Source organism: Pistacia vera, unplaced genomic scaffold (assembly GCF_008641045.1).
Source record: "Pistacia vera cultivar Batoury unplaced genomic scaffold, PisVer_v2 Contig737, whole genome shotgun sequence".
NCBI classification, from domain to species: domain Eukaryota; kingdom Viridiplantae; phylum Streptophyta; class Magnoliopsida; order Sapindales; family Anacardiaceae; genus Pistacia; species Pistacia vera.
The window spans coordinates 388,763-403,065 of NW_022196598.1; the positions used below are offsets into that span (position 1 = coordinate 388,763).

A 14,303-nucleotide genomic window follows, 5' to 3' on the forward strand; every position below is an offset into this window, starting at 1 on the left:
TGAAGAAGAAGAAGAAGAAGCCGGCAATGGATGACTTTATCTGCCACGCGTTCATGTACTTCACCAAACACGCTTTTACACCTCACCACTTTCCTCTTGGCTTCTCTTTATTTATATTCAGTTTTTTTTTTTTTTTTTAACTATTTTCTTAATACGTATTATATAACAAATGAGATGTTAATTCTCTCAAAATTCTTGGAGGACTCTTTCTAAAAATGGAATTTACTAGTAATAAAATTATAATTATTAATTTCTAAGCTTGGTGGCTTTGGCTTTAGGTTGATTAATCTCAACCGTCCATTGCCAATTCTACGCGGAAAGGGTTAACGGTAACTGACAAAGGTGCCTTTTCCACACAGAGAATTAAGCCTTAAATTGGCCAATTCTTTGATCATTTTTTCATTATTTTTCAACTCTTCTATAAATAATGTATGTATTGTACCATTATTAATAAAATCATAAATATCAATTAATTCATATTCCCATAGAAATATAAATTCCAAAAATATATCCACTTTAAAAGGATAAAAATCTTAACAAATTTTATCACATATATATATATATCGATATATAATATATATGCAGTTAGAAACTGAAATTACGAAAAGAATTGGCATAAATTAGTAGAAAGAAATTCAAATTAGGTAGTCATAATGATCTCATTTCACCCTTTACTCTTCCAACACTAACCGCAAAACAAGTAGACCCAGTAATCACTTCATTATAAAATATTTAAATTTAATCTTACAAAAAAATTTTTGTTAAACCCTGAAAGTTTCTCTCTCTCTTTAAGCCAACGTTCCTTTCTTCCTCTTGTTGAATCACTTCTCTCTTTCTTAATCAACAAAACCCTTTTCAATTCACTCTATTTTCTTATCTGGGGCAGTCTTTGACCGTTAAAAACTTCAATTCTCGAATCAATTTTCCATTTTTATTTTTCTGTTGGGGCTGTTTCATGGCTGAATTTAGTTGACTCAGTTTAAGTTATGGCCTGACTCGGTTAAAATTATATCTCTTTTTTGTTTTAATACACAAAAATCTTTTAAATTCTTTCAATTTTTTATCTGGTCTCTCAAATTTTGAGCTTTTGTTGATTGTGGGTTCAATTTCGGTGAAGAGAATTATGGGACTCACAAATCCGGGGCCCGGTTTAGAGTCGATGGTTGACTCAGTGAAGGAGGTTCCGAGTTCCCGAGTGCAAAAACATGTTCAAGAAAATGCATGGGAATTTGGTGCGTAGAATAAAGCTATTGAGTCCTTGTTTGAGGAATTGAGTGATAGCAACAGAGAGCTTAGTGAAGAAGAGATAAAAAGCTTGGAATTGTGAGAGTTGTTTTAGATTGTCTGTTCACTTCTCAATCGATCTATGATGGGAGCAAGCTAATCAGGTACTTTCTTGGTTAAACTTTATGTTTGGTTTATGAAACAATGAAGAGAAAGAAAAATGAGCTGGTATTCTAAATTTGTATCTTATGTTGTTCTCGTATGCAAAGAAAATTAAGGTCATTTGTTGAAGTTGTAAATAAGTTTCTTTAGCCTCATAGAAGTCAATGAATTCAATTGTGCTTTTTGTTTGAAGTTTGAGATTTAACATTTAGAGCTGTTTCGTTGTTAAATTACTTGGTTGGAATTTGTATGGCGATTGTGTGCAAATGTTGCGTGTTATTTTGCTTTGAGATTGATATAGAAGAAAAGAAAAGAAAATGGAACCTTATATTTAAGCATAGAACCGTTTCAAATTTCAGTCTTTTGGAGTAATGTTTTGACTGAAATTTTTAAATTATTTTGTGCTTCTTCTTTTGTACTAAGGATGTTGTAAGATCAGCATGCTGTGACCATGTTAGCCGGCATCCTCTTCATCTCTCACACATTTGTGAATTAAGGAGTTATGAATTGCCGCCTCACTAAATTTAAGACCAAATGGCTAGCTATTAGGACCATTGTTCTAGTAAATTCTGTCAATACGGGAGTTATAATTTTGTGAATCAACGGATTTGTCTTGGGAGCTTGTTTACTAGTTTACAAACCTGAGTCGCTTCATCTTTCAATTTCTGTGCTATTTGTGCTTTTGGCTTTAAATTATTGAAGATTTCTTATTTTTCTGATTTGGAGCATACATTTTAGAGTTCATAAGGAGCTTAATTTTTTTTATATTCGTCCCTTTCTTTTTTCTGATCAAATTTTAGGGTTCATAAGAATAAGAATCATTAGGGTTGTAAGATATGGGGGGGAAAGGATTAATGCAGCTAACCCCAAGTAATTTGGGATTAAGGCTTATCTGGTTTTGTTGAATTGAGTTGGAGAACTATTTTGCTGCATTTTCTGTTATTTTTTCCTGGGAAAGATATCGATTTTTATATGCACGAAATTTACTTCTCTGTGTGTTTCTATGACGATGTTTGTTGCTTGAGGTCCATCTCATTAAAGATATAGGAAACAATGCTATTGTGCAAGACTGGTTTATGTTTCTTCTTCTCCTATCTTTAAGATCCATAAGAATGAGATCAACTGGTCTTTATACGAGCAGGCGAATATATGCCCTAAATTTGTGCCATGTACTTTTTAAACAAGAACTTTATAGAAAAAAAGTGAAATCATCAAAACTTCAACAGTTATAATTTTTTTCTCAAGTTCTTTCATTTTCAGTGAATGAAGCACTTTTTATGTTATATTTTGAGTTGATCATGCTTTCATTTCACAGTGCTTGCAAAGGGACAAGATTACAGCAGAATTTCAGCAAATGACTGAACAAATTGAAGCAGCATTAAGTGAGATCCCTTATGATAAATTTGATTTATTGGAGGAAGTTCGAGAACAGGTATCTCAAAAACTCATGTGATTTGTGAAAAATTAGCTGAAAATATGCCAGAGTTCTTTACTTTTCTGTGTCCTTTGAATTTTGTGCCTACTTTCAGAGAGAGATCTTGGTCAGAAATTAGTTTTAACTCAATGTAGCGGTAGCATCCAATGATTTACAAAGTGTTGACTAGTATTACATGTTCCCCCTTCCCTTTTCAGATTGAACTTGTGCACATTCAATTCAAAAGAGCGAAAGGAAGACCCGACTCACCTGATGTACAACTGGAACTTGATTTAGCAATAGCACAGAAAGAAAAAGACCCTGATCCTACTGTGCTAAAAAGACTTTCAGAAAAGCTGCAACTTAGAACTATCAATGATTTAAAAAGAGAGTCCGTTGCTTTCCATGAATTGGTCATTTCAAGTGGTGGAGATCCCGGAGAATATTTTGAGAATGTATCAACCCTGCTTAAGAAGCTAAAGGACTTTGTGCTGATTGAAAACCCAGAAGTTGACATCTCTGATGGTGAGAAGGGCTTAATTAAACACAGATCGCCTGTTATCCCAGATGATTTCCGTTGTCCTATTTCTCTTGAATTGATGAAAGATCCTGTGATCGTCTCAACTGGACAGGTTTAACTCTCACTGCATTTAGCATTCCATAGCTTTGAAGTTGTATTAATAGCTTTTACTAATAAATTATTCTACTTCCATTTGCAGACATATGAAAGATCCTGCATTCAGAAGTGGTTGGACGCAGGGCACAAAACCTGTCCCAAAACACAGCAGACACTGCTGCACACAGCATTAACACCTAACTATGTTTTGAAAAGTCTGATTGCTTTGTGGTGTGAGAGCAACGGTGTTGAGCTTCCTAAAAATCAAGGGACATGTAGAAGCAAAAAACCAGGAAGCAGTGTTTCTGAATGTGATCGAGCTGCTATAGTTGCCTTGTTAGAGAAATTAGCATATGGAAAATTGGAAGAGCAAAGAGCAGCTGCTGGTGAGCTCAGGTTGCTGGCAAAAAGGAATGCAGATAATAGAGTGTGTATTGCCGATGCGGGAGCCATACCGCTTCTTGTAGAGCTATTATCCTCCACTGATCCTCGGACCCAGGAGCATGCTGTAACAGCACTGCTTAACCTTTCCATAAACGATACTAACAAGGGAACAATTGTAAATGCCGGAGCGATACCTGATATAGTAGATGTGTTGAAAAATGGCAGTATGGAGGCCAGGGAAAACGCAGCTGCAACCCTTTTCAGTTTGTCCGTTATAGATGAAAACAAAGTGTCAATTGGAGCAGCTGGGGCGATCCCTGCTCTTATTAAATTACTTTGTGAAGGGACACCAAGAGGAAAGAAGGATGCTGCCACTGCAATTTTTAATCTTTCTATCTATCAGGGAAACAAGGCGAGGGCTGTTAGGGCTGGCATAGTGCCACCGCTGATGAGATATCTGAAGGATGCTGGAGGTGGAATGGTGGATGAAGCATTGGCAATTCTGGCTATTCTTGCAAGTCATCAAGAAGGGAAGACAGCAATTGGTCAGGTTGAACCAATTCCAGTTTTGATTGACGTAATAAAAACTGGTTCCCCACGCAACAGGGAGAATGCTTCGGCAATATTATGGTCTCTATGCACTGGTGATTTGGAACAGTTAAAAATTGCCAGGGAGCTTGATGCAGAAGAGGCATTGAAGGAACTGTCGGAGAGTGGTACTGATAGAGCGAAGAGAAAAGCTGGAAGTATACTAGAACTCCTCCAACGGACTGATGATGTTATTCATGTTTCTTAAATTCTTACAGTGCTGCCATTGCGATGAAAAGCAATAACTTATACAAACATTTCAGAACATTGCGAAGAGAACATAGATGTTGAAGCTGTATATTTCAATGAAGGTGCCTATATTCATCCGAGTGTTTCATAAAGTGTGTTCAAGTTATACATGGATGGCATGGATCAATTGGTCGACACAGATGAGAAGACTCTTTACTACCAAAAGTTGGTAGCAGTTGGAAGGCCTGGTGTTGTGCAAGAAGGGGCAGCAAAAACCACTTTCAATACACAGGTGCTTTTAAAATTCCAGCAAGTTATTGTATATTTTGTTTAGGTGCTTTAAGACAACTGTGGAGAAATGAGGTAATTCTGTAGCCAACCAGTGTAACTTTGTTGATGTTATTAAATGTAGAAACAGGTATAGATTTTACATTTATGTGATTATTGATAGCTAAAAAGTCTTTGTACCGTTGGCTTGTTCTGATTTTATAACAAGGAATTTGGAATTCATGTTGTATAAAAGTCGGATTCTTTGGTAGACTTTTTGGTTCTTTAAGAAAATCATTTGATTGAGATTGAGATTGTGTTTGTTGGCGGCATGAAGTTGATATAAAACCTACCCCAACCACCATCTCTAATATAATATTATTTTATATTTGTCATCAGGTTTGGTGTCAGCCCTTAACAATGGCTATGGCCTATGTTTCAAAATTTTATACGAAAAATAAATTAAAGTTTTCTGGAGTTTATAGTGTCGATTGTCAAAGCCAGATTTAGGACTTTCATCTTCATTATTGCTGGTTGACATATTGAGGACTGACCAAATATTTGCAATTATTTTAAATTCTATGTATGGTAATCTACACACGAAGTGTTTATATAAAGATATATATACAAAATAATGCAATATTATCTTTTAATTTGATGTGATGTCATATTATTTTTTAATTGACATATCATTCCTCTTTGGTTAATAAACTTTAATTGATAAGTTAATTTTTATGTTCATTCTTCCACTTATATTTGCTGCATCATTTTATGGACATACATCTTTATAAGAGGATTTTATTTTTATATGCATAATATTTAATCGAATTCTGTTTTGGTAATAATAATATACGAGGGTGATTTGTATTTTGTATAGATCTTTAACATACGTCAATTTTATGAGTATAATTAAATCTATAGTTTTGCCCCAACGATTAATGCCCCTATCTGTTGACACAAAGTATTGACGTTTCATCCGTTTTATGTTTTAAAATAAAATCATGATGGAAATGATAACCAGAAAAAGAACAAATTAGTAATTTAATTCCAATGAAATTTCATCGAGGTGTAGAAAGTGAATACTCAAACCATTAAAAAACAAACAACTCGTTAAGTAATATTCCCTCACAAAATCAATACATCGGATAAATTACTCAAAAAATAAAAAGAGAGAGAGAGAGAGAGAGACAGCTTTACAACTAGTATCGGCTAAACATTCCTAAAATTTGCTTGAAATCATGGCAACAAAACTCATTTTTTAACCCAATAAAACATTAAGATAATAAATAGAAAATGTAGAAAACACAGTCAGCTTCAGGAACACGAGATGATCCACAACTTTACAAGTCAACCCAATTTCTCTATGAATGTTTCTACCAAGCTATTGCCACTCACAATTTTCGTGGTTCCGACGATTAAATCATACGCCATCCCTTCCTGTAAGCAACAAAGTTCAATGAAGCATTAGAGGCAGTAGAAGTAAATACACAGTGACGCTTATTGTAGCTGTTCATCAATCTGGAAACAAAATCAATAAGTCGGCCATCTGGTCAGCAAAGAGTAAAGGTTTGTCAAAAAGAGTTGTCCGAATGCATGTAAAGACTCATCATGGTGTTTTGGCATTTCATTAAACATAAATCACTGCTTTTGCCTAACAAGATTGCATATATAAAGCAGTTGAGGTACCTGTGCACTGAGAAACCGGAGCGTGGCAATTTCTGCAAATGTTACTCCTCCGATGAAGACTACAAGTACAAGAGAGCGCCTTCCATCAGCTAATCTGAAACACGTTTAGTAGTATTATAATAATAGTAAATGAGATCCAAAGACCTTAAATATACAGATTGGATAATTAAAATTAAAAGTGAGCTAGAAAGATGTGTTTTAGTCACAATATTTTATTCCGTTTAAGTTACAGTAGAATTACTAAGGTTTAAAAGAAACATACAAATCAAATGCTTTATGTTCCTATAAATCAGAACAGAATAACCATTTGAGTAGCATCCCAATTTTTTGATTGAAAAATTCACTTACTTGTCCATAGAGCCCAGGGGCCCCTGCAACATGTCAGATGATGGACTGCTCGAGAACCCACCCTAATAAAGGTTCAAGATTATTAGTAATAGTAGTACATATCATGTACTTGAAATCTAACAAGCATGGAGAGAGGAGGGAAGAATGGGGCGTGCAGAAAAGGAAGATTTTCTTACTTATTCAGTATAAAATAGCAGCTTGTGAAAATTTTAAAATTGTTAAAACGACGTTGAAAAAAAAAAAAAAAAAAAAAAAGACCCAGAAAATGAGTCAAACAAAAAGAGAAGTGTACTCACTCTCTTCATTTCCATATGTGGTCCAGGTAACAGCTTCAAAATTTCTTCCATAGGACGCCTGAGGGTGATCATATTGAAAAGCAAAAGGTCATCTATAAAGTCACATATAGAATGACATATATTACGAAGTACATCCTTGAAATTGAAAGAGGCTAATTGGCCAAATGCTCATACCTGATGTTTAGCACAATATTTTTTTAATTTTTCAAATGACAACATATACATATGTATGTTTTGATAAGAAAAAGCAATTGAAAAGTATATAGCCAAAGAAAGGATATATGCAAATCCACGGCATTTTTTAAATGATTTAATATGATTTTGTCAGTTATTTCATGCAAGTACCATATGTTTACATCTAGAAGATTATTACATACCCATACATGACCATGCAGCTGAGAGATCATACATGGAGACAAACATATTATATCACATCTAGTATAGAAATGTGACAGACACCTTAAACCCAAATAAATGATGTTCACACCAGATCACAGAAAACATAACCATTAAACGTCTTATTCACTCAACAAATTAATCTTTTCCAAAAATTATGAAAAATCTTTACAGGTTCTCTTTTTGTTCCCCATGTGGACAGAGCTAGTTCACCTATTTGTACATCTTTTGATTTTCTTTTTTCCTAATAAAATCCTTCTGTTTTTTATAAAACAATGAAAAAAACAAAAAAAGTAACAAGAAGCAGAATTAAACAAGATCATCAAGAATGAAAATTTTAGTTTTTCATCTTCTCTCACTCACAGAAACTAAAAAATAGGTCAAACAGAAATACAAGAATTAGAATCAATAATCTGGCCAGCTCACAACAAGATAACAAGAACTAAAACACACAGAAGTATCCTCACCATCCAGATCGAACAGCATTCTGAACAAGGCGGATACTAAGCGGTGCATATCCAGAAAAGACGTAAGAAATATCAGTGGGGCTGTAGAATAAGAAAAAAAAAACTTGAAAAATAAGAAAGATGAGTACTTTAGAAAACATAAAGTCATAATTACTTCATCTACAATATCATGCTTAGAAGTAAATAAATTATACGTTGCCAACTTATATAGTGAACAGGTGAAGACATAATCCATATCATACAGTAGAAACTGCAACTCAGCAACACTGAAGAATAGAGATGACCAATAATGAAAAAAAAGAAAAAGAGACTATGTTTTTACAGTTTCTACAATGCCTAAACCAGACCAGTCAGAACAACGTTTCATTCAGATTAAAATTTGAGAAAGAAAATGTTAAAATAGAAAAAAGAAGGGAAGAAAGACTGAACGCAAAATCCTGCAGGACATGTCCTTACACTGCAGGAGCAAAGTCAAGAAAAACAAATAATCTATCAATCCTCACTTGCTTGACCACAGATGAGCATTTTAGCATACTAATAAATGTTATACCAGGTCAGTATCAAGGAAGGCCATGAAGCCACCACAAATGGTGGTCGATGATCTATATTTTCTTATCAAGAAGATAACTCAATAAACATTATAGAAGTATTAAGTAACAGAAGAAGATTGCTTGATCAAGAAGAATAATACTTTGCCGTATCAGTATCTTCAACTTCAAGTTGCAGTGCACGCTTGATTGTCAGCCAGTTGCTTTTCGACTCCTGCAGCGTTCAGAATATGAACAATCAATTAAATAATTTGCTAAATTCTGATCAACTTGATGATTATATTACTATTGCAAACAAAAGAAATACTTAATTATGACTTCAAATAATTCTAAACCTGTTTTTTGAGCAATCCAGCTTTCTCTAAGTTGTTTAATGTAGCCATGTGCTCAAATCCATAACTGTGGAGTAGCTCCCTCCTAAACCATGAATAAAAATACCAAATTCATTTTGGTGCACAAATAAAAATAGCCACAAAGTGACATAGTCAATAAATTTAGAAAAGTCATGAATAAGAGCTATATAGTATACTGCTCAAGATACTTGCCTCAGATAATCAAATTGCTTCTTGGGCAACCCTGAATTCGTAACAGAAAATAAGATCAGAAGTCGCAGGACTTTATTAAGGGGTTCCTGCTTATGGATAATTTCTTCTATGTGCTCAGAACATCTGCATTCAGTATCAACATGAGTTCCATGCTTTCAGAAACTAAGAATCAAGGTGATTATCAATCAATAAACCAAATTTTAAACAAGTAGAAAACCATGAATCTTGATAAACTAATAAAGATAATACTAAAAATATGAAAATTTCAGTGAGCTGAAATTTATGATTTTATTGGTTCTTCAATATTCAGATGTGGACTTTCAAATGACAGACCTCCATCAACTAGTCCAAAACAATAAATCTATAGACTGTTCAGGATGAGTTTCAGAAAAAGAATCTCAGTGTCACTTTTAGCCTTGTTAAATTGCAAAAGAGGATCAAGAAATAAGATAAAAGAAAAGCCAATGCTGCCGCACTTCTCTCCCTTTCACATAACTTATCACTTCACTTTTTATTCTACTTAAAAATAGTAATAATCACAATGTAATCAACCAAAGGAACGGGAAGATGACATCTTAACTACATAAGAGCAATTTCTCCTAGTACAAGAAAATAAATCTTTGGTAATCGAATGTACTAATGGAGCAGAAAAAAAAAGAATTGAGTTAGTCATTGTGAAACAATACATGATATGAGCAAACATTGACAGTGAACTAGCATTTGGCAGACAAATGCAACCTGAGTCCTAACATTTCAATCTAGTAATTACAGGCAGAAGTATAAATTCAGCTTACATCTCATAACTCTGACCCTCAATGATTGTGTGTTCCATGTCAAGTTGTCCAAGAAACGACGGCTTTGATGTGAATGTTGATAGATGCTGAGCAAGATTTATGTGCCTCTAAAGCAATACCAGAACCAAGTTAGAATCTTAAACTTGGAGCATTTCAAGAAAGAGCACAGTAACTCTAGAAAGGTAAAAGCCGAATTTAAAGGAAAAAACTTACAGTCATTTCTGGCAATGAGTTGAGCTTTTTGACGAAGTCCTTTAGTTCCGAAACTGTCTGGGACTATAACCATCACATTACACTCCATTACAAAGTGTTAACAGTAGCTTTCAACTATAGCAAAAGTGATGTAACAGGTTTGCTCTATGGAATCAAAAGTTCAATAAGACATCATTTGGTACATTATCCCCCTAAAAATTAAAGGCATCATTCTTTTGGCTTACATGCAACTACAACCCAAGTTGTTGAAAGAAACTCTGTGGCAAGATTCTCTCATTATAGAACTCAACTACTATTATATAAAACCAAATTAGTTTCATTGACAATTACTCAAGTTGGCAACAGCCACATCATTAAGATTAAAACAGTTAAGCACTGGAGTAGTTAAATGCCAAACTATACACTTACTGTAGTAGTCACTTCAGTGTAGTCCTGTTTCATGGATGTCGCTTTTTGACGTAGAACCTGCAATCTTACTGCAAATGGTAACTAAGGAAATTGAATTGAAAGAAGGAAAGATATTTTCTTGTAAGAAAAAAGTAAAAACAGATAAACCTGGCCAACAACTTCAAAGTTGAGATCCCGTATCTCCTTGAATAGCTTGTCACTAAATTAATCATTAAGTCAAGTCAGAATAAAAGGGAGAGCAGAGAGAGGAAATAAAGAAATTAAATAAAGAAAAGCATACAGTCATAATTATCCAAGTAAGATAAGTTTTTGTTCTAGAGTAGATTTGAAAAGGGTCATGTCAGTCCATCCACCAAATCATTATCCACTAAGCTCATGAAAGACAGGAAGAGTTATTAAGAATCTCAGCCTGACAGCAGCCATACTAATTTTCCTGTTTGTATCTCTGCCCAACGTCACTAAAAGTGTGTCTAAAACTCATATCCGAGTCAACCCAAAACCCACGAATAGCTCAATGAAAACCACAAGAAATGTGCTTGCATCACATAGGAAAATGTGTTATATCAACCAGAGGCTAGCTCACCTTGAATTAAGTGGAACTTTGATCTTTTTTCCTTCTTGTTGTTGCATTCCCATAATTGAGGCATCAAGCTCCACATAACCATTGTTAATATGCAGAAACTGTACTGAAGCTATTAGAAATGGCTTGTAACAAAATCCAATCATTAGAAACAAAAGGCAGCTCAAGTTAAATATCATTTGGGAACATATAGGTATACATTTTCCCTTGAAGATTTAGCTTTAAGAAATTGAAAATAGAATTATCAGATATTGAATGAGCACTAGGTTCAATCATCTTACATTTCCAGGTATATTTATATATGAGATGACTAGATCACTAATCTTTTTATTAGTAGTTTATGTTCTAGAGATAAAAATTAGCTCATTTGCCTGACAAGGTTAACTAGTACAAGGACCACTAAGAGGAAGAAGGACTCAGGAGAAACTTCAATACTCCACATATATTTCCAATAACAACTGATTAAACTCATATTAAGATCATGATACAACCTGCATCCAAAGATCTAATAAATTGTAAATCACATAATTTAATTACTCCACTACTCCATCAGCTTACCTCATCCAACAGCCCTTCATATGTTAATTGAGAACACATGGGAGTAACCATGTCAACCTACAACCATGGAATAGTAAATTTTAAGTTATGGCAAGAATATTTATATATAAATGATATCATAAAAGCACTCAAGACCTAAAAGGAAACACCACTATTTGCAATTCTTCTATGTTTTTAATAAGAAACAAGAATATTTTATTAACATTAGAGCGAGTAATAGAGAGGTGGATCAAGAGTCCACTAATAAAAACTGATCAGGAAGCAAGAATAATTGTTACTATTGATGCTTTCATCAGCCAACAAAAAAAAAAAAATTAAAGACAAGTTTTAAAGGATTTAAAATACAGCCTTTAAGATCAATGCACAGTGCTGCACCTTGTGGTTTCCTAAGTTATTAGTGGTAACAACTTTTGGCCTCCTTAAGGTTTATATCAGATGTTAAACTTAAAGAATACTCGTACATACTATATTTTCTAAATTTAACAAACTCTTTCTCATTATGTCATAGATGTATTAACTGTAATCAACTATTTTATTAATTGTTAATGTTTCATCCCCTTACTGTTCATTCTACTCATGCACACCAAGTTAACTTTCTTATAAAGTTCATAAAAGAAAAGAAAATTTGAGAAAGAAAAAGGAATATGGAACTAGCATTACATTTATTTCAAATAAATAACTACAAGCATGAATATCTATGGGCAATGATAAGCATAGTTACCTCCCTATCGATAAGGATGAGTGTATTTATCTCTGGCATGCTCATCTGAAGCGTGAACAAAGTAATCAGTATAAGCTAGAAAACATACGTAGGTAACAGAAAGCAACTATAAAAACTAACTTTCTCAAAAAGTTTGAAGCCACCACATTACATCAGATAAAGAGACTGGTTCCTCTGCTTGCATGCGATTTAGAATATCTGCAACACGTACTGATGCTTTTCCTTTGGCCCTCACATTTGGTATTAATCCAAAAGTAAACTGCATAACATAAAGATTAAATGTAAACTCATAATTAACTGATTGAGTAATACCTAAACTAAACAAAATCATTCTTGAAACAATCTTATCAAATAAAATAGTTCTAAGGCTCCAAAATGTAAACCATACAAACCTCGAGCTTGTGAATGGCTTTTGCAATATGCCAAAGTGAACTTGCATCACCATCAACTTGCCATTCCTATCAAATCAATAGTTAAATATAGATAATGCGTCACAAGCTTATACTGATAGGAAACTATTCTACTTTGAAATACTATTAAGAAAAGGAAAGAAGTACAGGCATATTCTTCATACTTTGAGAGCAAGGTCAAGTTCGAATGACAATACATCCTCATCCAGTGGAACCATGTAAAGTGGATACTCCCCTATAGTAATCATGTTATGAATTTTCTCCTCCTCAAGTATCTACATTATGAAAAAAAAATCAAAATTAAAATCTTTCAACTGGTTGTAAAGTGAATGCATGTTCAATCAATATCTTAAATACTTAACATCATACCGCTTGAATTAAACATGAATAACAATACCTTCTCACAAGCAACTGCACGACGTGGAACAAAATAAAGAAAGTACTCTCTTTGAAGTCCTTTTGAAGCATCATCACGAATATGAAAACTGATAAATCTCATCAAATCAAGCTGTGGATGAACAAAATAAACCACTTTCGTGCAATCAGTCTGAACTGGTTCAGCTGAAAGAATCCGCAATTCGATGCCATACTCCTATTTATCGTTAACATAAACGTTACTCTCCTAAACTAGCATTTAAAAAATTTTCAAATCAAACACACAGACCAAAAATCACAATTTTTCACCTAAGATATTAACATAACTAAAACTTTAACAGCTAAAGAGAATTGCCTTAAGTGTCGATGTAGGCACGATCAAAGAAAGTGAGCCGCTAAGTTTCGGATCAATGACCAAACACTTCTTGCCTCGAATCTGCAAATACAAAACGACGCCGAATCGAGCTAGAATTATATCGATAAAGAGAGCATTTCATAGACAATGCTTGTAGATAAAACTGTGATCAGTGTAGCTTACGTTTTTTAGTATGTTTACGAGCTCTCTCTGAGACTGCTCTCTGTAAAATTAAACGACAAGATAAATTGCGAAACAACAAGTATGGATAATGATTATAGGGGACTGTGTATTGAATTTATGAAGAAAGGGCACCTGATTGATTTGAGATTTAATGGAGCGTTGTCCAAGTTTGGAATTTGCGCCATTGATGTTGATGATCTCTTTGCGCTTCTGTTATCTGTCCCTTCGAGAGGGTCAGGGAATGAAAGCCGAAGAGGTTTTCCGTTTTTTCTTGGGCTAAATGACCCGGGCCCGTACCCGATATTTTAGCTAGGAAAATGTTAAAAAAAAAAAAAAAAGTTTTATTTATCCCTCATAAGCATAATCTTATCTCCCCCATACTTTTTCTGATTATCACTAAACTCGCTTAACATATCTCAAGAAAGGTGAACAGTAACAAGATCATTCATAATTTGAGAATATTTATCATCGTTCATAGACCTAATTTATAAGAGATCTTGAATTTATTACCACCTAATATTTCTAATGTTATATACAAATGTTGGATTTTGTTGATACAGAAATCTGCACCAACCA

The 14,303-nt window shown here is 33.9% G+C and overlaps 2 protein-coding genes across 3 annotated transcripts; one reads left to right on the forward strand and one right to left on the reverse strand.

The window, feature by feature from the left end:
- Positions 1-1,123: 1,123 nt before the first annotated feature.
- LOC116115333 (U-box domain-containing protein 14) lies at positions 1,124-5,115 on the forward strand. The gene is given in 7 exon segments (XM_031401490.1): positions 1,124-1,185; positions 1,187-1,257; positions 1,260-1,332; positions 2,498-2,511; positions 2,679-2,818; positions 3,019-3,432; positions 3,520-5,115. Coding segments are annotated over 7 exon segments (1,851 nt in total). The 3' UTR covers positions 4,597-5,115.
- Positions 5,116-5,959: 844 nt separating this feature from the next.
- On the reverse strand, positions 5,960-13,988 carry LOC116115319 (vacuolar protein-sorting-associated protein 33 homolog). 2 transcript variants are annotated; one of them, XM_031401475.1, is made up of 22 exons: positions 13,860-13,988; positions 13,728-13,767; positions 13,545-13,625; positions 13,212-13,322; positions 12,979-13,089; positions 12,797-12,862; positions 12,556-12,663; positions 12,405-12,449; positions 11,684-11,740; positions 11,129-11,226; positions 10,693-10,744; positions 10,546-10,602; positions 10,138-10,200; positions 9,925-10,031; positions 9,131-9,253; positions 8,921-9,002; positions 8,729-8,799; positions 8,038-8,118; positions 7,175-7,232; positions 6,879-6,940; positions 6,531-6,624; positions 5,960-6,281 (listed from the first exon to the last, which is right to left on the reverse strand). In XM_031401475.1, exons 1-22 carry the CDS (start codon positions 13,910-13,912, stop codon positions 6,192-6,194), a joined length of 1,710 nt encoding a protein of 569 aa, XP_031257335.1. In that variant the 5' UTR covers positions 13,913-13,988; the 3' UTR covers positions 5,960-6,191. The 2 variants fall into 2 exon arrangements, with proteins under 2 accessions (XP_031257335.1, XP_031257334.1); XM_031401474.1 differs by having other exon boundaries at positions 13,212-13,406.
- Positions 13,989-14,303: the final 315 nt, after the last annotated feature.